The following is a 23,822-nucleotide window of genomic DNA, read 5'->3' as shown; positions in this document are numbered from 1 at the left end:
GTTGATGATGCTATTCTCATGCACCAACTTTAACAGTACTGTGCATATACACTGAGTGTACAAAACATTAAGGACACCTTCCTAATATTAAGACGCAACCCCCCCCTTTTGCCCTCAGAACAGCCTCAGTTCATTGGGGCATGGACTCTACAAGGTGTCAAAAAAATTCCACAGGAATACTGGTCCATGTTGACTACAATGCTTCCCCACAGTTGGCTGGATGTTCTTTGGGTGGTGGACCATTCTTAATCCATACGGGAAACTGTTGAGCGTGAAAAACCCAGCAGCGTTGCAGTTGGTGTGCCTGGTATCTACTACCATGCCCCGTTCAAAAGCACTTAAATCTTTTGTCTTGCCCATTCACCCTCTGAACGGCACACATAAACAATCCATGTCTCAGTTGTCTCCAGGCTTAAAAATCCTTCTTTAACCTGTCTGCTCCCCTTCATCTACACTGATTGAAGTGGATTTAACAGGTGACATCAATAAGGGATCATAGCTTTCACCTGGATTCACCTGGTCAATCTGTCATGGAAAGAGCAGGTGTTCCTAATGTTTTGTACACTCAGTGTATAATGTTACACCATCATGATTATACATGAAGAGATATGAGCTTAGAACATAGTCTTCAGTGGGTAGCCTGCTTCATTATCCATCTAATGAAATGTTTGATTTTAGTCTCTTGAATCGACCTCCACTTCAGAGTTGACTTGTTTAATTCCATCCCTTTGTGAGCTGTCTGTCCGCAAGGACGTTGTGGGATGTTGTGAGCCGAACCGAGCATCGTGCCAGAGACACAGACTTGAGGGCAGAGGATTATAAAACGGTGTCGGTGGTGGGATGGTGTGTTTACGCGCTGGCACTTTGCAGCATAAATTAGCATGGGACAGGAAGCGCAGCGCTCGGCATAACACCTCGCCCACCCACAGCCTGCGGCCTGACTCCCTGACACTGGAGACAGAGGCAGAGAGGCAGGGCCTGCCAGGGTTAGCGGTTAGTGCTAATGCTAGTAGCATTCTCCACTGCAGCAGTGCCAGGAACCAGGAACTCACCAGCAACAGCAACTTGAAAGGCAACGCCACAACCCTTTTGGGCGGGATTGTGTTTTTCTCTCTTACAAAATTCATTTTTAAAGACAATCAAAGGTTAGGTCCTCTCAGAGTAAGCATTTCAGCACTTTAGGAGATCTGCGGTGAAAGCTGTGAGGAGATTTTTGTCCATGTCCTTTAAGGGCACAGGATTAGCATGCAGAGAAAGAGAACCTGTGGTACATTGCCCTGTGACATCTGGTCTTCACTTACTGCCAAAGGGAGGGGGAAGATCACTCAAAACAGAATACATTTTTTATTTAAATCCATCGTTCAAGGCAACCCATTAGACTGTGCATGTTTACGACGAGGGAACGAGCGTAAATGACGCTCCCCGCTGAGTCTGCACTTTGTCACTCTAAGTTGCCATCTATAAGCCCTGGGTGATATGTTGAATAAGTCGTCTAGCGCTAAAGGTTTTGAAATGTTTACCAACACTGGTGAACTGACCCACTCTCTCTATCACTGCAGTTTAATAAATGGATTCAGACCTCGTGTCAGGAAATGATTTAGTCCTTGAAGCACGGATGTGTCCCAAAACTCATTCAAATTGTGAGCAATACATTTCCACTTTCTGTTGAATTTCATACCTTACGTAAACTAAACGCTATCATGACAAATTCATGGTTACGCCTGGGATTTAGATTTGTTTGACCCTGGCGACGCATCTGTATGCGTAAAACAGGTTGAGAAGGTGAGGAAAGCACAGTGAACAGTGTGAGTCTGAAAGTGTGTTGAATAAAGATGATAAGCTCAGTTGTGTTCTGCAGGTGAGCCGGTTACCTGTGGAGAGCTGTGACCAGTACACCACCTGTAAAACCTGTCTGGGCTCTGGAGACCCACACTGTGGATGGTGTGTACTTCACAACAAGTAAGTGGCTCACTTTACATATGCTCTTATCTTCTCTGTGGGTAGATGAACTTACTGGGAAATCAAATAGCGTGGTTGTTTTAGTGTAGCCTTCCCTGTAGCTCAGTTGGTAGAGCGTGGTGTTTGCAACGCCAGGGTTGTGGGTTCGATTCCCACGGGGGGGCCAGCACAGAAAAAAAAAAAATGTATGAAATGTATGCATTCACTACTGTAAGTCGCTCTGGATAAGAGCGTCTGCTAAATGACTAAAATGTAAATGTAAAATGTGATTAAGTTGTCTCAGTCGATACCAACTATATGAGAATGAATTGATTCCTGAACAGCTGCACGGATTTCCAAGGTGACGTTTTGATACCAATCAAAGGGAGAATAAAATGGGCTCTGTTAAACATCGGGAGGCCAGATGCTGTTGGAAAGTAACAGTAATACATCCTGTACATTCTGAACTTTTAATGGACCACTGAGAGGTTCGGGGTTCAGCCAAACTAGTGGGAAGCTGCCTGCTGTCACCCAGTCCACCTGGTCTGCTCCAGTCCGCTCCACACAGGAAGTGACAGGTGACAGCTGCCCCAAATGTGCTCCTTCCTGTTGACCCTTTTGGGCTGACCCTTAGGCAGCAGCTGGTAGGTCGGAGCTCAGGAAATGTCTGGATATTGCTGGCCCTCTGCCACTCCTCCCTCACTCCCTCACTTGTCATCAGGCACATTTGTCCTCCAGTCCCACTATAAATGAATTGGCTGAGAACATCATGAGAGAGTGCTGTGTCCTGTCACGGGGGAGAAGGGGAGCCTGCGAAGGGGGAAGCATGTGTGGCTGTATAGTGTACCCTTTATCGAGTGTAATGGCCACAATATGGAGGGGCTTTCTCTGACATAGGCCATGATTAATGGAAAAACAAAGTAATTCTAAAGGTAGGGAAATAAAGGGGACAGGAAATTGAAGCACATGCCTTTTAAACAGCAAGCCATGGGTTTTATATGAATTATAGAAAGTCCTAAAATTGTTTCATTATGTGACATTTCTCACACCAAGGCCTGGTGTCAGCAGTCCAATATTTCCCCTGTGTTGCATATCTAGATAATGTTCAGAGGTAGATGAAAACATTTTTCGGAGCCTAGGACCTCAATGACGACCATTGTGGAATTTTCATTCAGTCCTTTATCATGATAACAATATTTAATTAAGATTAGAATCTGGGACTGATAATGGAATAATTTGCATAGATTTTTGCCAAAGTAGTTTGAAAATGATATTTCTCTGCATAGCAATGCAGTATTCCGCGCAAATGTTTTTTTTTACACAAACTTGTGACAACCACTGCACAGCACAATTAGTGTGAGATAAGGCAAAGTGATGAGAAGATAGAATGGCTAAATTGTGCCCGATCCACATGTCAAACCTCTGTTCCTCTCTGGTGAAGCGACATCCCAGAATGACACAATCCTCTTCTATTTCCATCCTCTTCGGTTCAGCACCTTTATGTGGCTTCAACCTGCTGGCTGTCTGTCTGTCTGTCTGTCTGTCTGTCTGTCTGTCTGTCTGTCTGTCTGTCTGTCTGTCTGTCTGTCTGTCTGTCTGTCTGTCTGTCTGTCTGTCTGTCAGGCTGTCTGTCTGTCTGTCAGGCTGTCTGTCTGTCTGTCAGGCTGTCTGTCAGGCTGTCTGTCAGGCTGTCTGTCTGTCTGTCTGTCTGTCAGGCTGTCTGTCAGGCTGTCTGTCAGGCTGTCTGTCTGTCTGTCTGTCAGGCTGTCTGTCTGTCTGTCAGGCTGTCTGTCAGGCTGTCTGTCTGTCTGTCTGTCAGGCTGTCTGTCAGGCTGTCTGTCAGGCTGTCTGTCAGGCTGTCTGTCAGGCTGTCTGTCAGGCTGTCTGTCTGTCTGTCTGTCTGTCAGGCTGTCTGTCTGTCTGTCAGGCTGTCTGTCTGTCTGTCAGGCTGTCTGTCTGTCTGTCCGGCTGTCTGTCCGGCCGTCTACTTGAACCCCACTGATGCTTAAACAGAGAAACAAAGGGATGTTGATTGAGTCAGATTGAGATGGGTGACATTTGTTCTGTGGGACAACACACATACACTCAGGTCAGGTCACACGCGCTCCAGCAGGTATATCTCTCTGGTCACCCCTAAAGCCAACTCCTCCTTTGGTCGTCTCTCCTTCCAGTTCTCAGCTGCCAATGATTGGAACGAACTACAAAAATCTCTAAAACTGGAAACACTTATCTCCCTCACTAGCTTTAAGCACCAGCTGTCAGAGCAGCTCACAGATCTCTGCACCTGTACATAGCCCATCTTTAATTGAGCCCAAACTACTACCTTTTCCCCTACTGTATTTATTTATTTTATTTATTTTGCTCCTTTGCACCATATTATTTATATTTTAACTTTTAACTTTCTTCAAACTACAAATCTACCATTCCAGTGTTTTTTCTTGCCATACTTTATTTACTTTGCCACCATGGCATTTTTTTTTTTGCCTTTACCTCCATTATCTCACATCATTTGCTCACATTGTATATAGTCTTATTTTTTTTTCTACTGCATCATTGATTGTATGTTGTTTTACTCCATGTGTAACTCTGTGTTTTTGTATGTTGTCGAACTGCTTTGCTTTATCTTGGCCAGGTCGCAATTGTAAATGAGAACTTGTTCTCAACTTGCCTACCTGGTTAAATAAAGGTGAAATAAAAAATAAATAAATAAAAAATGATCAGTGGAATCTGAATGTTGGGGCTCATGAGAAACAGAGAGCAGGGTATTGTTCATCCTAGCAAGATGCAGGCCAGGCAACCTCAGATTGCTCAATCATGTACAGGAGGTAGCTCAAATGACTCCAATGACTCGCTTCCATGGACCACAATGGGCATCTCCTATTCAAGCCCAGTCAATGAGCCACGTTTTCAGACAGCATACACTTTACTTGGTGCTTAACTTTAGATTGTGTTTCATTTTTTCGGGTTTCTGACCAGACTACTAAAACTCAATGTGGTTTCTTCAATATCTTCGATATGACCTTTTCTAGGCCAGTGGATGTAGTCACAGGTCCAGAAATTAAACTAATAATATACTGACTTTTGTAAAGCATACTGACCTTTATGATGTTGGTTATTCCCCTGTGGGGATATAGCTTTTTTGACCATGAGGTAGCTACCTCAGTGGAATTACATTAAACAATAATGCCAGAGGGGGTGTGGTCCAACTGCCTGACATTGCCACGGTGTGGCCGTTTCTCTCTCAGGCTGATACAGAGAGACTCATCCATTATTTTATTACAAGCAAGTTTGACTACTGTAATGCTCTCCTGTCTGGTCAACCCAAGAAAGCCATTGCTCAACTGCAAAACCTACAGAATGCTGCACCACGGCTACTGACCAAGACCAGACAGAGAACAGACATTACACCGGTTTTAAAGTCTTGGCACTGGCTGCCTGTGAGTTTTAGAATTCTTCTATTAGTTTTTAAATCAATCCACGATTGTGCACCCCAACACATCAGACATGCTTTTAAGTTCTGTACCCAGTAGGTCCCTCAGGTCTTCTGGTACTGGCCTTATAACTATCCCAAAGTCTAGGACCAAGAGGCATGGAGAGGCAGCCTTTAGTTACTACGCCCCCAGCCTCTGGAATAGCCTGCCTGAGAACCTGAGGGGGACCAAGAGGCATGGAGAGGCAGCCTTTAGTTACTATGCCCCCAGCCTCTGGAATAGCCTGCCAGAGAACCTGAGGGGGGCCGAAACTGTGGAAATATTTCAAAGAGATCTTAAAACACATTTTTTTTAGCTTTGATTTTCCTCAGGGTGCTTTTTAGTTGTTCAGTTTGTGTCATTCTTTTGTTTGTTGTGTAGTAAATATTTCCGCTTTTATTTAATTGTTTTCATTTATTTTATTTCCTGTAAAGCACATTGCATTGCATTCCATGTCTGTATAAATAAAGCTCTATAAATGTGCTGTATAAATAAAGCTTGATTTGATAAATAAAGCTTGATTTGTATATGGCCAATATACCAAGGCTAAGGGCTGTTCTTAGGCACAACGCGGAGTGCCTGGATACAGCCCTTAGCTGTGGTATATTGGCCATATGCCACAAACCCCTGAGGTGCCTTATTGCTATTATAAACTGGTTACCAGCATAATTACAACAGTAATTCGTTTTTTTGCGTCATAGCCATGGTATATTGTCTGATATACCACGGCATTCAGCCAATCAACATCCAGGACCCAAACGACCTGGTTTATAATTCAGTGTTTACCACAGATGTCTGCAATGGCCCCATTCACCTCCTTGCTCTCATTTCACAGATAGAGAGCTTTCTTTTGGTACGTCGATGTGACATAACTCTCAAGACCTCATTTAAATCACTTATCAATTTGAATGATTTGCCTGATTTATGACTTTTCATATGAAAGCTGTGGTGGGTATCACCATGTGCTCCTCTGATCTGTAATATCAAAGCACTTATCGCTTGTCATGTTACTGTTTTGACACATATGGGAGTGATGCTCCGAAAAAGGATTCAGGGAAATTTGGGGGGTTGTTAAATCTTAATTCTTAATCTGTGTTGCCAGAGCTCTCCTTCCCTTGGGAAGATGGGTTGCCATGAGCGATGGCTCTTCAAAAAAAGAAAAAAAGCCAAACACACTCTGGATTGGGAGACTAGCTTTGACCTGCTTCCTTTCTTTTACCTGTTGTTGTCTGGGCTTTGTCTGCTATTCCCCCAGGGCTCTTTAGCCTCTAGCCATCATGTTAGTCGAGCCAGGGTAGAGGAGGGGGAAAAAAACTAAGTGCACCCTGGGAAATGGTCTGTGTCCATGGTAACAACAGGAAACTGGAAGATGGACTTGCAGTGTGATTCAAATCAGCCTTATTTTGTGTATTTCTCTGCTACTGTATCTGTTGAGGGGGCCATTGGTTAGAGTGTCTCGTGGCATTTATCTTGTGGAAACACCCCTTACTCAAGATACTTCATTAATGTTCTATAAACGATGTTCTATAAATGCCATCATATGGCATTATCTGTTCAGTTATTAATGTATGGTAAAAGATGTACCTCTGCCTTCATTTCAATATAACTGGGATTGTCAGCATATTCTTTTCATTATTTTAATTAGAGCAACTTTTATTACGTGAAACTATCATTTGCAATGTTTGCTGTTGCAATGTTTGCTGTCTTGAAAAAAAGCCTTTCTTTAATCCAGCATTTGCAGAACCCAAATGCACATTCTGAACATGTCTTTGAGAGACGGTGTTTCAGATTAACGTGGTTGAAGGTTATAGTAAAAAGGACAGTAAAAAAGCTGGCGATAAGTGACTGTCCTTTCAATATGGTTTCACCCCTTCAGCAGACTTGATCGTCTCGTGTGTCGTCTTTCTCACTAATCAAAGTCAAATAGATAATTAACCCAGACCCTTTTAGTGGCAGTTACGGCCCCACCCTCCCCAATATCAATTCATGTGCTCAATTGATCCTTGATCCTGTTTCTGTGTCCCAGTGCTTCCCAGTTAACCCCAACACTCCCATTTGAATTATGTAATGCCATTATTATTAGATCATTTACACGTGTTATGAAAGGCTTTTTTTCATCTGCTTCATCCAATTAATCATTTGAACAAGGTAAAACTCTGCTTCATCAAGCATAATGTGGTATAGACTATCGTGTGAACATATAGCCTTGGATTCATTTGACTTTGAGGATACTGAATGGATACTGAATGAGGGCAGGTTAATAGAATTTATGAAACCTGCAATGGTGAATTGCCATAAGGAATGACTCAATTTGAACTGAGAAAAAAATAGTTTCCAAAAAAGAACGCTGTTCTCTAGTTGAAATGGAGTGATATGCTCACATTAACCCGTTCTCTTAGGGTTAATGTAACCCTTTCTCTCAGGGTTAATGTAACCCTTTCTCTCAGGGTTAATGTAACCCTTTCTCTTAGGGTTAATGTAACCCTTTCTCTTAGGGTTAATGTGACCCTTTCTCCTAGGGTTAATGTAACCCTTTCTCTTAGGGTTAATGTAACCCTTTCTCCTAGGGTTAATGTAACCCTTTCTCCTAGGGTTAATGTAACCCTTTCTCTTAGGGTTAATGTGACCCTTTCTCCTAGGGTTAATGTAACCCTTTCTCTTAGGGTTAATGTAACCCTTTCTCCTAGGGTTAATGTAACCCTTTCTCCTAGGGTTAATGTAACCCTTTCTCTTAGGGTTAATGTAACCCTTTCTCTTAGGGTTAATGTGACCGCCCAATCTCCCACCCACGTTCCTCGGGCCTTTAGCACCTCGCTACATTCTCCTCTGACAGTTTATAGCCCTATTTCACTTGATCATATATTACAGAGGCCTCCTCACCTGCTAATTGAAGATGTGGTGAGTCCATTTTGTCCCCACAGAGAACAGAAGATGAACCTCACTAATGCAGGTCCTTGATCTCCTGGCTTTCTCTCATGGCGCCATAGGGAGGGAGGGAGGGAGGGAGAGAGGGAGAGAGAGAGAGAGAGAGAGGGGGAGAGAGGGAGAGAAAGAGAGAGAGAGGGAGAGAGGGAGGGAGAGAGAGAGAGAGCAGCTGAAGGGACCTTCACCCCAGGGGGACAACGTTTCACCATAAATCACATATCTGCCATTCCACTAGGAAGAGGCCTGCAGTGTAATTGAATGAAATCTAATTTCTGGGAACTGAAGGACAAAGCAGCAGAAAGAATCCCAGTGATATGAATGGTTGGTGGCTTGTGAGGAGACACACCACAGTTCCACTTACTGTACAGAGAACAGTCTTGACTGGTGCTAGGCCCTGCATTTTTAATTAAGCCTACCCCCATTCTCTCCCCAGACATATGGCTTTAATTAGAAGTAAACAAATCATTAATGGTGTGTTGCGTCTTGGGTGAAAAACAGCCCTGGAACTTCAGCGGCTTCTTAATTCTTTTAGAAGTGGTTCCTCTAAAGGAAAATAAAAGAACTTTCCTTCCGCAGACGATCCAGATTCAATTATCACACGCTTAAGTTGAATGGTAACCTTCAAATCACCATTTCTGCTTCACTGCTTCTGCTTTCTCACATTTAATAGCTTGTATAATATAAGTAGGCATGTGATACATTTCAGGCTTGTTTTTTTGCCAGACCTTTTTTCTTCATATTTCATAGATGTTTATTTTTCCTTATATTACATTTTCATCACTTTATAGTATTTGATTTAATAGTTTTTGGTGATGGTGTTAATGGAGATTGTAGTGAAGTAGTGCTGTCATCCTCGACCCTGTTCTATCTGATACTCTGCTTTGCTCTGTCTGTCTCAATGTCAGATGATCCCTAGTCGTGTGCAGTAATATCCAGTGGCTTATTGGACTTTGTAAAAATGACAGTGCTGGTTGGTGCATAAGCAGGAGTTTTTATTGGTGATAATCCTCAGCCACTTTCAGTGCAGCTGTCAAGCTTAAAGGAAAACTACACCCAAAAGCTATCTTTTGGTATTTGTATCATTAGTTCATTTTTGATATAGTCCCAAAATGTTTTTGATGTCAGCAATCAAGTTTTCAAGATACATAACTTTCAATCAAGTCATCAAGATATATAACTTTCAATCAAGTCATCAAGATATATAACTTTCAATCAAGTCATCAAGATATATAACTTTCAATCAAGTCATCAAGATATATAACTTTCAATCAAGCCATCAAGATATATAACTTTCAATCAAGTCATCAAGATATATAACTTTCAATCAAGCCATCAAGATATATAACTTTCAATCAAGCCATCAAGATATATAACTTTCAATCAAGTCATCAAGATATATAACTTTCAATCAAGCCATCAAGATATATAACTTTTAAAATACAGAAATACAGTCTGTATGACTATTGAAACGAAACCAGAAGATAGTTTTGGGGGTGGAATTTTCCTTTAAAGCGGCAATCAGCAGTTGAAACAATAAAAAAGTGTTTCTCCGCCACTGTTTCACTAAAAAGCTGAGGGATGGGGCTGGAGAAATACAACCACTCTCTAATTCATAAACAGAGCTATTGATGAAAGGACTGACCATCCATGATATCAAAATTATATATTTTGAGTCTATACAGTGCTTGTTTACATTTACATTGTTTACAATCATTGGAGTAAAACAAGCTTATATTTTGGGTTCTGATGGGGTACGACAGTTGAACTAAGCTCATGAGACATTTGCAATTTATATTCTTCAAGATTCAATGGGTTTATATAATTAGTTTCTAAGTTAATAAATTAATGTAGCAAACTGCAGATCGCCCCTTTAACCACTACACTTACAGTAACACCATGTCTAACAAAAGGGTTGCTGTTATAAATGTTTTTAATATCAGGCTGCTCCTTAGAATCTGTTTGGAGAAAAAGAGGACATTTTCTTCCACAGCAGAAAATAGCAGGTTTAAAATAAAACTGCAATGAGAGAGAGAGAATGGCTGCTATGTGGCATTAACCTGATCATTAACCAGAGATGTTCTGGCTTCAATAGGAATATATGAAACAATTGTTTCCAATAATCCATGTGGTCCTGTATGGCTCAGTTGGTAGAGCATGGCACGTGGGTTCGATTCCCGGGGCCATCTGTAGGTAAAATGTATGCACAGAGTCGCTTTGGATAAAATCTGTCACATGGAATGACGCTGGAGAGACGAAGCAGGTACGGGGAGTAAAACATTCAATAACTAACGGACATGGAACGAGACAGGAACAGCGTCAGCATACAAGAAAACAAAGACAAAAAACAATTAATGCAGAAGCGGGGAACAGAGCTGTGGAACTGACAAATATAGGGGAGGTAATAACAGGTGATGAGTGAGTCCAATAACTTTGATGCGCATGACGAGGGAAGGCATGTGTGCGCAATGGATGATAGGAGTGAGTGATGCAGGGCATCCTGGCGCCCTCCAGCGCCAGGGGGGAGCAGACGTGACCAAAATCGTCTACTAAACGGCATATATTATTATTATATACAGTTGAAGTCAGAAGTTTACATGACTTAGGTTGGAGTCATTAAAACTCGTTTTTCAACCACTCCACAAATTTCTTGTTAACAAACTATAGTTTTGGCAAGTCTGTTAGGACATCTACTTTGTGCATGACACAAGTCATTTTTCCAACAATTGTTTATAGACAGATCATTTCACTTATAATTCACAGTATTGCGAATCCAGTGGGTCAGAAGTTTACATACACTGAGTTGACTGGGCCTTTAAACAGCTTGGAAAATTCCAGAAAATTATGTCATGGAATTTAGAAGGTTCTGATAGGCTAATTGACATCATTTGAGTCAATTGGAGGTGTACCTGTGGATGTATTTCAAGGCCTACCTTCAAACTCAGTGCCTCTTTGCTTGACATCATGGGAAAATCAAAAGAAGTCAGCCAAGACCTCAGAAAAAACATTGTAGCCCTCCACAAGTTTGGTTCATCCTTGGGAGCAATTTCCAAACGCCTGACGGTACCACGTTCATCTGTACAAGCAATAGTACGCAAGTATATACAACATGGGACCACGCAGCCGTCATACCGCTCAGGAAGGAGATGCGTTCTGCCTCCTAGAGATGAACGTACTTTAGTGCGAAAAGTGCAAATCAATCCCAGAACAACAGCAAAGGACCTTGTGAAGATGCTGGAGGAAAAAGGTACAAAAGTATCTATATCCACAGTAAAACGAGTCCTATGTCGACATAACCCGAAAGGCCGCTTAGCAAGGAAGAAGCCACTGCTTCAAAGCCGCCATAAAAAAGATAGACTACGGTTTGCAACTGCACATGGGGACAAAGATCGTACTTTTTGGAGAAATGTCCTCTGGTCTGATGAAACAGAAATATAACTGTTTGGCCATAATGACCATCGTTATGTTTGGAGGAAAAAGAGGGAGGCTTGCAAGCCGAAGAACACCATCCCAACCGTGAAGGACGGGGGTGGCAGCATCATGTTGTGGGGGTGCTTTGCTGCAGGAGGGACTGGTGCACTTCACAAAATAGATGTCATCATGAGAAAGGAAAATTATGTGGATTCATTGAAGCAACATCTCAAGACATCAGTCAGGAAGTTAAAGCTTGGTCACAAATGGGTCTTCTAAATGGACAATGACCCCAAGCATACTTCCAAGCATACTTCCAAAGTTGTGGCAAAATGGCTTAAGGACAACAAAGTCAAGGTATTGGAGTGGCCATCACAAAGCCCTGACCTCAATCCTATAGAAAATTTGTGGCAGAACTGAAAATGCGTGTGCGAGCAAGGAAGCCTACAAGCCTGACTCAGTTACACCAGCTCTGTCAGGAGGAATGGGCCAAAATTCACCCAACTTATTGTATGAAGCTTGTGGAAGGCTACCCGACACATTTGACCCAGGTTAAACAATTTAAAGGCAATGCTACCAAATACTAATTGAGTGTATGTAAACTTCTGACCCACTGGGAATGTGATGAAAGAAATAAAAGCTGGAATAAATCATTCTCTCTACTATTATTCTGACATTTCACATTCTTAAAATAAAGTGGTGATCCTAACTGACAGGGGATTTTTATTAAATGTCAGGAATTGTGAAAAACTGAGTTTAAATGTATTTGGCTAAGGTGTATGTAAACTTTCGACTTCAACTGTATTATCCAGACCCCGATGGGTCAATTATCAGAATAAAAGTTTCTGCTATGCAGCATTCAGCGGACCATCGGGAAGTTGGTTACAAAAACAACTTTGAACTCAGCTTGGCTCAGCATATTTCAAATGTAGTACTTTTTAAAATATTTTCATATATTTTCCTAAATGTGTGTTCATGATATACACTGGTATCATTTGTGTGCTTCTGCTCATACCCAACCTGCTCACTGAGGCCAACTCAGTCATTTGTTACACCTAAAGCTTATTCCCTAAGTTATGAATTTGTCCCAGATTCCCAGTGCTCTGTTGGACAATGGAGTGCATGGATTTTTACCCAGTAATACGGCTGTGTACTGTACTGAGCTGAATGTTACCCAGTAATACGGCTGTGTACTGTACTGAGCTGAATGTTACCCGGTAATACGGCTGTGCACTGTACTGAGCTGAATGTTACCCAGTAATACGGCTGTGTACTGTACTGAGCTGAATGTTACCCAGTAATACGGCTTTGTACTGTACTGAGCTGAATGTTACCCAGTAATACGGCTGTGTACTGTACTGAGCTGAATGTTACCCGGTAATACGACTGTGTACTGTACTGAGCTGAATGTTACCCAGTAATACGGCTGTGTACTGTACTGAGCTGAATGTTACCCAGTAATACGGCTGTGTACTGTACTGAGCTGAATGTTACCCGGTAATACGGCTGTGTACTGTACTGAGCTGACATTTTAAGTAGTAGAACAGCATGTAATGTTGTAATCATTATTGACCCCTGACCTCAATGTGTTTCCTCCCAGGTGTTCCAGACAGGAGGCCTGTGAGAAGTGGGCCGAGCCGCAGCATTTCAACACAGAGCTAGACCACTGTGTGGACATTAGTGTCACACCTAACAACATATCTGTGACCTCTACGTCCACTAAGGTAATTACAGGATGTAAAAAAAAATGTGTTCACACCAGAGAAAAACACGACGGTAGCTTATCACTGCACGGCGCTATTTAATCACCACATGACGCTCGCTAATCACGAAACTCGCTAATCACAACACGACGCTAGCTAATCACAACACGACGCTAGCTAATCACAACACGACGCTAGCTAATCACAACATGACCAATATGGAGCTGGCTTATTATTAACCTGTCATTGCAGATTTCTGGTTTAGGATACGCAGAGGGATGACTCCAACTGTCAAATAATATACTGCCTCTCTCTCTCTCCCTCTCTCTTTCCCCCACTCTCTCTCTCCCTTTCTCTTCCTCCCTCTCTCTCTCTTCCTCCCTCCCTTTCTCTCTCTCTCTCGCCGTCCGTCTCTCCCCCACTCTCGCTCTCCCTTTATCTCCCTCTCTCTCTCCCCCCCTCTCTCTCTCTATCTCACCCTCCCTCTTTCTTGCTCTCCTCTTTCCCCCCTCTCCTCCCTCCAGCTGAGTGTGAAAGTGGTCAACGTGCCCAGCCTGTCAGCCGGGGTGACATGTGTGTTTGAAGAGCTGACAGAGAGCCCAGGGGAGGTACTGGCCAAGGGGCAGGTCCTCTGTATGTCCCCCTCCCTCAGAGATGTCCCCTCCCTCACACAGGGATACGGTAAGCCTTCTATCAGAGACTAATATAAATCTAGTACACATTCAGTGTTATAAAACAATGTGCTAGCTATTGAGTAATAATATGTTTCTATTTTTTGATGATCGTATTTATCACTGTGTGAAATTTGCTCTATCGTTCCATACAGCTTAGTGGATTGTATTATGTCAACTAGTGGTGGCGACAGCTGCAATGTGTCTGAAGTACACCCGGTTTTAGTTGTTCCGAGCCATGTGAACATGGGCCTTAATGTGTTTTCAGAAAATGATGAAAAACAACTGAATGCTCTTACCGATGGACTGATGGATGGGAACCTGAAAAGTGCAGTGGCTCATTTTTAGTTCCATTAGTAGCAGTTATTGAAAGTCCACTGGAAATGTTTTGCCAATTATCTTGAAGTCAAGCCTACAGGTATAATTTGACTAGCAGAAGAGATGTGGCCTGTTTGTAGGGTTCTGTTTTGGACCATAAGTGCACTTCTCTTGCTAATGGAAATGGTAGATAAAAGACAGGAGCAATCAGAAATTTTTATCAACATCTACATTATTGAATTAGACGGAAGAACATTATTTTTCTGGGGTATAGCACCTGGAATTGGACTGATAATGGTTTCAGAGCCTCTAGGCTGTCTGGTTTACTGTGGGTCTTCTCTTTATTCCAGGGGACAAGAGAGTGCTAAAGCTTTCCCTGAAGTCCAAGGAGACAGGGCACAAATTCATCACCACTGACTTCATCTACTACAACTGCAGCGTGCTCCAGTCGTAAGTATCTATCTACCATGATCTCTCATCTCTCTGAGGACGAGAGGAAAGACAGAGAAGCTTTCAGTGAAGTAACATATTGATTGGTTCTGTCCGTCACTTGAAATTCTTTGATGATTTCTACCGGGCTGTGTAGCCACCTCAGTGTAGAAGAGAAGCTTGACAGATAACAGGTGCCCTATGTTTGGAACGTGGATGTAGTCATGCGTTTGCTGTTTGTCAAGTTGTTTAAATGATGCTATGAAAATAGATGGCATAAAGTCATGCTTATTGTCAATATTTTCAATGAGTTTCAGAAACTGGTACAGGGACATGGACAGGTAGAAGGGACAGAGAAATTGACAGGGACTAGGCACAGAGAAATGGACAGGTAGAAGGGACAGAGAAATGGACAGGTAGAAGGGACAGAGAAATGGACAGGTAGAAGGGACAGAGAAATGGATAGGTAGAAGGGACAGAGAAATGGACAGGTAGAAGGGACAGAGAAATGGACAGGTAAACGGGACAGAGAAATGGACAGGTAGAGGGACAGAGAAATGGACAGGAAGAAGGGACCGAGAAATGGAAGGTACTGGTGTCAAGTCCTGACCAGTGTAAGAGGTCATTTTCTATAGTAGATGGGTCAGGGTGTGACAGGGGGTGTGTGTTTGACAGTCTGTGTTGGTATTTCTATGTTGTGGGTTCTAGGTTTTCTGTTTCTATGTCGGGTGTTGTTTGGGGTTGATCTCCAGTTGGAGGCAGCTGTTTCTTGTTGCCTCTGATTGGAGGTCGTATTTAGGTAGGGGATTTTCTTATTGTATGCTGTGGGTTGTTAGTTGTGAGTAGTGTGGTTTCCTGCTCTGCGTCACAGCTTTATTGTTTTGTATTTTCAAGTTTATTGTATATGGCATTCGGTTTCACGATTCAATAAAAGATGTGGAACTACGATCACGCTGCGTATTGGTCCGATCCTTCAGAAAGCCCTGACAACTGGGGACAGAGAAATACAACAACAAACCTAATGAGAAATGGTAATCATACAGTGTACACGTCTAGTGACCAGTGGTGTAAAGTACTTAAGTAAAAATACTTGAAAATACTGCTTAAGTAGTTTTTTGGGGTATCTGTACTTTACTACATTTCTAAAGAAAATGATGTACTTTTTACTCCATACTGACACCCAAAAGTACTCGTTACATTTAGAATGCTGAGCAGGACAGGAAAATGGTCTAATTCACACACTTATCAAGAGAACATCCCTGGTCATCCCTACAGCCTTTGATTTGGCGGACTCATTATTTTTTGTATTTTTTGCGGCCTGGCCAAGATGAAGCAAAGCAGTGCGACAAAAACAACAACACAGAGTTATACATGGGATAAACAAATGTACAGTCAATAACACAATATAAATATCTATTTACAGTGTGTGCAAATGTAGTAAGATTAGGGAGGTAAGGCAATAAATAGGCCATAGTGGTGAAATAATTTCAATTTAGGGGCACCCATGACCAGCTCGGAAACCAGATTGCTTAGCGGAAAAGGTACGGTGGGATTCAAAATGGTCGGTGATCTGTTTGTTAGCTTGGCTTTCGAAGACTTTAGAAAGGCAGGGCAGGATGGATATAGGTCTATTACAGTTTGGGTCTAGAGTGTCTCCCCCTTTGAAGAGGGGGATGACCGCGGCAGCTTTTCAATCTTTAGGGATCTCAGACGATACAAAAGAGAGGTTGAACAGGCTAGTAATAGGGGTTGCAACAATTGCGGTGGATCATTTTAGAAAGAGAGGGTCCAGATTGTCTAGCCCAGCTGAGTTGTAGGGATCCAGATTTTGCAACTCTTTCAGAACATCAGCTATCTGGATTTGGGTGAAGGAGAAGCAGGGGGGGGCTTGGGCAAGTTGCTGCGGGGGGTGCAGAGCTGTTGGCTGGGGTAGGAGCCAGGTGGAAAGCATGGCCAGCCCTAGAAAAATGCTTATTGAAATTCTCGATTATCGTGGATTTATCGGTGGTAAGTGTTTCCTAGCCTCAGTGCAGCGGGCAGCTGGGAGGAGGTGCTCTTATTCTCCATGGACTTTACAGTGTCCCAAAACTTTTTACAATTTGTGCTACAGGATGCAAATTTCTGTTTGAAAAAGCTAGCCTTTGCTTTCCTAACTGACTGTGTATATTGGTTCCTAACTTCCCTGAAAAGTTGCATATCGCGGGGGCTATTCGATGCTAATGCAGTACTCCACAGAATGTTTTTGTGCTGTTCAAGGGCAGTCAAGCCTGGAGTGAACCAAGGGCTATATCTGTTCTTATTTTTTTTATGGGGCATGCTTATTTAAGATGGTGAGGAAAGCACTTTTAAAGAATAACCAGGCATCCTCTACTGACGGGGTGAGGTCAATATCCTTCCAGGATACCCGGGCTTGGTCGATCAGAAAGGCCTGCTCGCTGAAGTGTTTTAGGGAGCGTTTGACAGTGATGAGGGGTGGTCGTTTGACCGCAGACCCATTACTGATGCAGGCAATGAGGCAGTGATCACTGAGACCCTGGTTGAAGACAGCAGAGGTGTATTTAGTTGGTCAGGATGATATCTATGAGGGTGCCCGTATTTATGGATTTGGGGTTGTACCTGGTAGGTTCCTTGATCATTTGTGTGAGATTGATGGCATCTAGCTAAGATTGTAAGATGGCCAGGGTGTTAAGCATATCCCAGTTTAGGTCACCTAACAGTACGAACTCTGTAGAGAAATGGGAGGCAATCAATTCACATATGGAGTCCAGGGCACAGCTGGGGGCTGAGAGGGGTCTATAACAAGCGGCTTCAGTGAGAGACCTATTTCTGGAAAGGTGGCTTTTTAAGAAGCTCGAACTATTTGGGTACAGACCTGGATAGCATGACAGATCTCTGCAGTATATTGTGACTCTGCCCCCTTTGTCAGTTCTATCTTAGTGGAAAATGTTGTAGTTGGGGATGGAAATTTCTGAATTTTTGGTGGCCTTCCTAAGCCAGCATTCAGACACGGCTAGGACATCAGGGTTGGCGGAGTGTGCTAAAGCAGGGAATAAAACCAACTTAGGGAGGAGGCTTCTGATGTTAACATGCATGAAACCAAGGTTTTTACAGTTACAGAAGTCAACAAATGATAGCGTCTGGGGTATAGGTGTGGTACTGGGGACTACAGGGCCTGGGTTAACCTCTACATCACCAGAGGAACATAGGAGGAGTAGGATAAGGGTATGGCTAAAGGCTATAAAAACTGGTCGTCTAATGCGATGGGAACGGAGAATAAAAGGAGCAGATTTCTGGGGGTGGTAGAATAGATTCAGGGCATTATGTACAGACAAGGGTATGGTAGGATGTGAGTAAAGTGGAGGTAAACTAACCAAGACAGCAGTAGACATATTGACATTAGAGAGAGGCATATTGACATTAGAGAGGGGCATATTGACATTAGAGAGAGATGCATAAAGCAGTCACAGGTGTTGATCGGGAGAGCTAAGACAGCAACGGGTAAATGGCGATGAATGGGCAGAGCGGGTCAGTTAGGTACATAGAGGACCTGAGTTCGAGGCTGGGGCCGACAGATAAACAAAATGAGGTACCGTGTTATTGAAACAGTCCAGGGGGCATCAGCTGTTTAGCCGAGGGATCATAGGGTCCAAAGAACAGCCATAGCTGAGTCAAGGAGCCGTTCAGTAAGTACTATGCTAGGCGAGCAGAAGACACGGCATTTAGAAATCTAGCGGGCCGGGGCAAGAACATGGGTCTTCGGCGACATCGCAATGGAAAAGCCTGTTGAGACCACATCGGGCGATTACGTCGGCAGACCAGTCGTGATGGATTGGCGGGGCTCGTTGTCGACAATAAAGGGTCCAGGCCAATTGGCAAAAGAGGTATTGTAGCCCTAGAATTAGCTGGTATATGGGCCTAGCTCAGGCTAACTGGTGCTTGCTTCGGACAGAGGCGTTAGCTAACAGTAGCCATTCGGTAGCAGCTAGCTGGCTGCGATGATCCGGTGTAATGATTCAGAGCGGCAGGAATCCGGTGATGTGGTAGAGAGAAGCAGTCCGATACGCTCTCGGTTGATATTGCGCTGTGCAGACTGGCATGTATTGTCCGAGCAAAAGCTGGCGGTGTCCGAGCTAAAGGTGAAGACCGCTAGCCGTGGCTAACAAAGACTAGTAGCTGGCTAGCTCCTGACGGAGGTTCCAGTTATAAGGGATAAAAATAGCAGATCCGTACCACATTGGGTGATGCGGGTTGCAGGAAAGTATATTTAGTTCGTAGATAGAAAGTGAGATTCAAATATATACGAGCAAAAAAGAAAAAACGTCTATTTACACGGGATAAGACAAAGACAAACACAACACACGTCCGACTGCTACGCCATCTTGGAATCATCACTAAACACATTCTTCGTTTGTAAATGATGTCTGAGTGTTGGAGCATGGCTATCTGTAAAAATACATTTACAAAAGGGTGCCGTCTGATTTTATTAATATAAGGAATTTGAAATGATTTATACTTTTATTTAAACTTTGATACTTAAGTATATTTTAGCAATAACATTTACTTTTGATACTTAAGTTTATTTAAAACCAAATACTTTTACTCAACTATGACAATTGGGTACTTTTTCCACCACTGCTAGTGACACTGTTATGTCCTCTTCCACTCTCCATGTTATCCATCATACGACCACTGGACACAGGACCAGATAACGTCCAGGACTGGCTGGCCAGATGTTGCTAGCTAATATGATTTGAGATGGCCCCGGTCTGTAACAGAAGCAGCAGCAGTCTCATGCAGGGCAGGGTAGAGGCCAGGCAGGGTAGGGTTCAGGCAGGGTAGGGGCCAGGCAGGGTAGGGGCCATGTGGGGTGGGGCCAGGCAGAGTAGGGCCAGGCAGGGTAGGGTAGTGCAGGTCCAGGCAGACATCCAGACCACAGCTTTGCTGAGGCAGAACAATGGGACTGCATCTCTCCGAGGATCAGTCAGAGCCCCTTGCTCAGAGCCTCTTGCTGGCTTCAGCTTCAGCACGGAGCTCCATGCCAAGGTCTCGTCTTTCTTCTGTTCTGTTTGTGGAGCAACGCCGTTTTACTGGCATATGTGCGCATTTGCACTTCAGCACTGAGTCGATGGCGTGGGTGTGAGAGGTTTTTTTTCTCAACATGGAGGAGTGTATGACATGGAGTATCATACAGAATATTGTGTATATTGCCATTGTTTTTAAATTAGCATGATGCCTCACAGTTTAAGATGAAGACGTTAACACAGAAAAAGCAAAGACGTATCGGTGGTCTGGCAACTTCACTCTTCATCACATCCAAACATGCTAAAAATGATTTGTTTGCAGCTAAATGAATGGGTTTTTATGTCAGAGAATAACATGTCCTTGTCGGCTGACAGAATGCATACACAACAATGAATTCTCTAGTGTAAGGAAGCAGGGCAACATAATCCATGCAGGGCTCGCCAGTTGCCATAGCAACCTAGCAGAGGCCTACCTTGCCAGAGCGGTCTGCCTGAAGCCTATGCCAGATTTCCTCTTTTCACAAAAGCCCTGTGGGACCATTTAGCCCTTGAATTGTTTCCCCCTCTGGTGTTTGCTGGCGGACAGCGCTCACTCACCCCAGCCCTGCTACGTTGGCACCCATCTTCTTCTCAAAACAATTCTTTAGCAACCCAGCCGTAAGAGCTGCTTCCCATCTTCTGGAATAATGACCACCTGTGAATGGGAAGGACGTTAGCTCTGAAACTAGGGTCTGACTGATTATACACTTTTACCAAATTACCCCCTGGCATTTTAGGCATTTCAGAACAAAAGCTATTTTTTGTAAGATATTATGAAATCTCTGGGATACCTTTTGAATCTTCCCCATGTCTCCCCAGCAACACCTCCCAGTTCTCCCCTTCCTGTCTTCATTATTTACCTGATTCTTCAAAGGCATTCACATTTGGTAGAAACCCAGTCAGATCTACACATTTTGTCACTCAGAAACAAGCTCCAACTAGCCAACGTTAACACTAGTTTCCGCATACACCAGTCCAATAGGCTACTGAGTCCACTTCCAAGCAATGATGTTAGGAAGGAAACTCCCTTCATTAGTGGTTCAGGTTTTAGCTGTTCTGTGTTTCTCAGGCTTCACTGAAATTAGACCAAAGTGAATTGCTGGAGTTTTTAAGACATGCTGATGTACACACAGTATCTCCAGTAGATCTTGTCCTCCTGCAGTGGAAGACAGCACTGTACCATGTAGCCTATAGCCTGCGATACTCATAGCTCTCCTATTAAAGCAGGCATTAACATTCCCTTTCCATAAGTTAGGTGTACTGACTCTACTGATAGCTACTTTATTGAAGAAAAATGTACTTTCTATGCCTGTGATATGTGGTTAAGATGAATGCACTAACTGTAAATCACTGTGGATAAGAGAGTCTACTAAATGACTAAAATGTCAAATCTAAAATGTGTACTATATGTCTGGAGCAGGCGTTGTAAATCTCCATGAATACACTGACTCAAAACATCGTATTAACATGGCCAACGTATAGCCAGCCTGCCGGATTAAAAATGCTTTGGTATTATTTTCCAGGTGTATATGTGGCTTGCCTCTGAAATGCTTTTTGTTATTCCCCCACCAACAGGGAGGCAGCAGCTCAGCATTCTGCTGTCAGAGATTATACAGTACAGTGTAGCATGGGAGTGAGTATGAGCAGACTGCTGAGACCCTCCAAAGGGGATTTGAACCTCCAGGGGAAGGGTATGATTAGTATGGGACAAAGTACAGGTTCCTCACGCTGTTCAGAATGCAAAAGGCTTCAGAGCGGAGGGGTGGAGGGGTGACGGGGTGGAGGGGAATGCAGACGGGGTCAAAATGAGAGTGGAACGAGGGTTGAAGGAAAATCGCCTGTTATTCTGTCGTCCTCCAATGTGTTGAGTCTGACCTCAGCCTGTGCTGCTTATCGTTGATGGTTAGACAGCTCAGTCATCTATTGTTGATGGTTAGACAGTGTCTGTCGTCTATCGTTGACGGTTGGACAGTGTCAGTCATCTATTGTTAATGGTTAGACAGTTTCAGTCATCTATTGTTGATGGTTAGACAGTTTCAGTCATCCCACGTTGATGGTTGGACAGTGTCAGTCATCTATTGTTGATGGTTAGACAGTTTCAGTCATCTATTCTTAATGGTTGGACAGTGTCTGTCGTCTATCGTTGATGGTTGGACAGTGTCAGTCATCTATTGTTGATGGTTAGACAGTTTCAGTCATCTATTCTTAATGGTTAGACAGTTTCAGTCATCCCACGTTGATGGTTGGACAGTGTCAGTCATCTATTGTTGATGGTTAGACAGTTTCAGTCATCTATTCTTAATGGTTGGACAGTGTCTGTCATCTATCGTTGATGGTTGGACAGTGTCAGTCATCTATTGTTGATGGTTAGACAGTTTCAGTCATCTATTTTTAATGGTTAGACAGTTTCAGTCATCCCACGTTGATGTTTGGATAGTGTCAGTCATCTATCGTTGAGGTTAGACAGTGTCAGTCGTCTATCGTTGATGGTTAGACAGGGTCAGTAGTTGATGGTTAGACAGGGTCAGTAGTTGATGGTTAGACAGGGTCAGTAGTTGATGGTTAGACAGGGTCAGTAGTTGATGGTTAGACAGGGTCAGTAGTTGATGGTTAGTTGATGGTTAGACAGGGTCAGTAGTTGATGGTTAGACAGGGTCAGTAGTTGATGGTTAGACAGGGTCAGTAGTTGATGGTTAGACAGTGTCAGTAGTTGATGGTTAGACAGGGTCAGTAGTTGATGGTTAGACAGGGTCAGTAGTTGATGGTTAGTTGATGGTTAAACAGGGTCAGTAGTTGATGGTTAGACAGTGTCAGTAGTTGATGGTTAGACAGGGTCAGTGGTTGATGGTTAGACAGTGTCAGTAGTTGATGGTTAGACAGGGTCAGTAGTTGATGGTTAGACAGGGTCAGTAGTTGATGGTTAGACAGGGTCAGTGGTTGATGGTTAGTTGATGGTTAGACAGTGTCAGTAGTTGATGGTTAGACAGTGTCAGTAGTTGATGGTTAGACAGGGTCAGTAGTTGATGGTTAGACAGGGTCAGTAGTTGATGGTTAGACAGGGTCAGTAGTTGATGGTTAGACAGGGTCAGTAGTTGATGGTTAGACAGGGTCAGTAGTTGATGGTTAGACAGTGTCAGTGGTTGATGGTTAGACAGTGTCAGTAGTTGATGGTTAGACAGGGTCAGTAGTTGATGGTTAGACAGTGTCAGTGGTTGATGGTTAGACAGGGTCAGTGGTTGATGGTTAGTTGATGGTTAAACAGGGTCAGTAGTTGATGGTTAGACAGTGTTAGTCATCACAGGTGTTTCATGCTCCTTAGATGCATTGTCTCATCAGAATCATAATTTTGATTGCAGCTGAAACAGCGTTTTAGGGCTCTAATGAATTGCTAATTTCTAATTGAAAGTCAGCGAGAAGGTGATGCTAACCTTGCCCAGTGTTCCTGCAGGCTTACCAGCAGCAGAGATTGATGACATATTGGATCCCTTTTGTCAAATTCTGGCTGTTTAATCTGAGAGCTCAAACTCTCCCCCTTCTCTCCCCAGGTGCACCTCATGTGTGAGCAGCCCCTTCCCCTGTAACTGGTGTAAATACCGCCACATCTGCACCAACAACCTGGCAGAGTGCTCCTTCCAGGAGGGACGCGTCAGCAGCGTGGAGGTAAGAGACTATACTGCCCACACAGACAATAATGAATAGCCATCTCACAGCAGACTGAACACAGGATGAGGCCGCCAGGGTGACAGGAAGTGTGTCCGTGGAGCTGCCTGCCTGGTTCTGTTATTCACAGGATCTCAGCGATGCGGTCCTTTACAGCCCGTGGAGAATCCAACCTGGTCATGACCCCTTGAACCTGGGTCAGGCTGACCCCATTATCTAACACAGCTATCCCATTGTTTT

General features: G+C 43.4%; 1 protein-coding gene across 3 annotated transcripts in view; it reads left to right on the top strand.

The window, feature by feature from the left end:
- LOC115168576 (plexin A3-like) overlaps positions 1 to 23,822 on the top strand; it is a 154,573-nt gene that overhangs the window by 73,533 nt on the left and 57,218 nt on the right. For all 3 annotated transcript variants that reach the window (XM_029723979.1, XM_029723977.1, XM_029723978.1), the window contains exons 5-9: positions 1,859 to 1,959; positions 13,342 to 13,465; positions 13,969 to 14,125; positions 14,784 to 14,883; positions 23,468 to 23,582. In XM_029723979.1, the coding sequence (XP_029579839.1) occupies positions 1,859 to 1,959; positions 13,342 to 13,465; positions 13,969 to 14,125; positions 14,784 to 14,883; positions 23,468 to 23,582 (597 nt within the window). The remainder of the gene's footprint in view (positions 1 to 1,858; positions 1,960 to 13,341; positions 13,466 to 13,968; positions 14,126 to 14,783; positions 14,884 to 23,467; positions 23,583 to 23,822) is intronic.

The sequence above is a fragment of the Salmo trutta genome, chromosome 30 (assembly GCF_901001165.1).
Source record: "Salmo trutta chromosome 30, fSalTru1.1, whole genome shotgun sequence".
Lineage (NCBI taxonomy): Eukaryota > Metazoa > Chordata > Actinopteri > Salmoniformes > Salmonidae > Salmo > Salmo trutta.
This window is presented reverse-complemented; position numbering and strand designations above follow the sequence as displayed.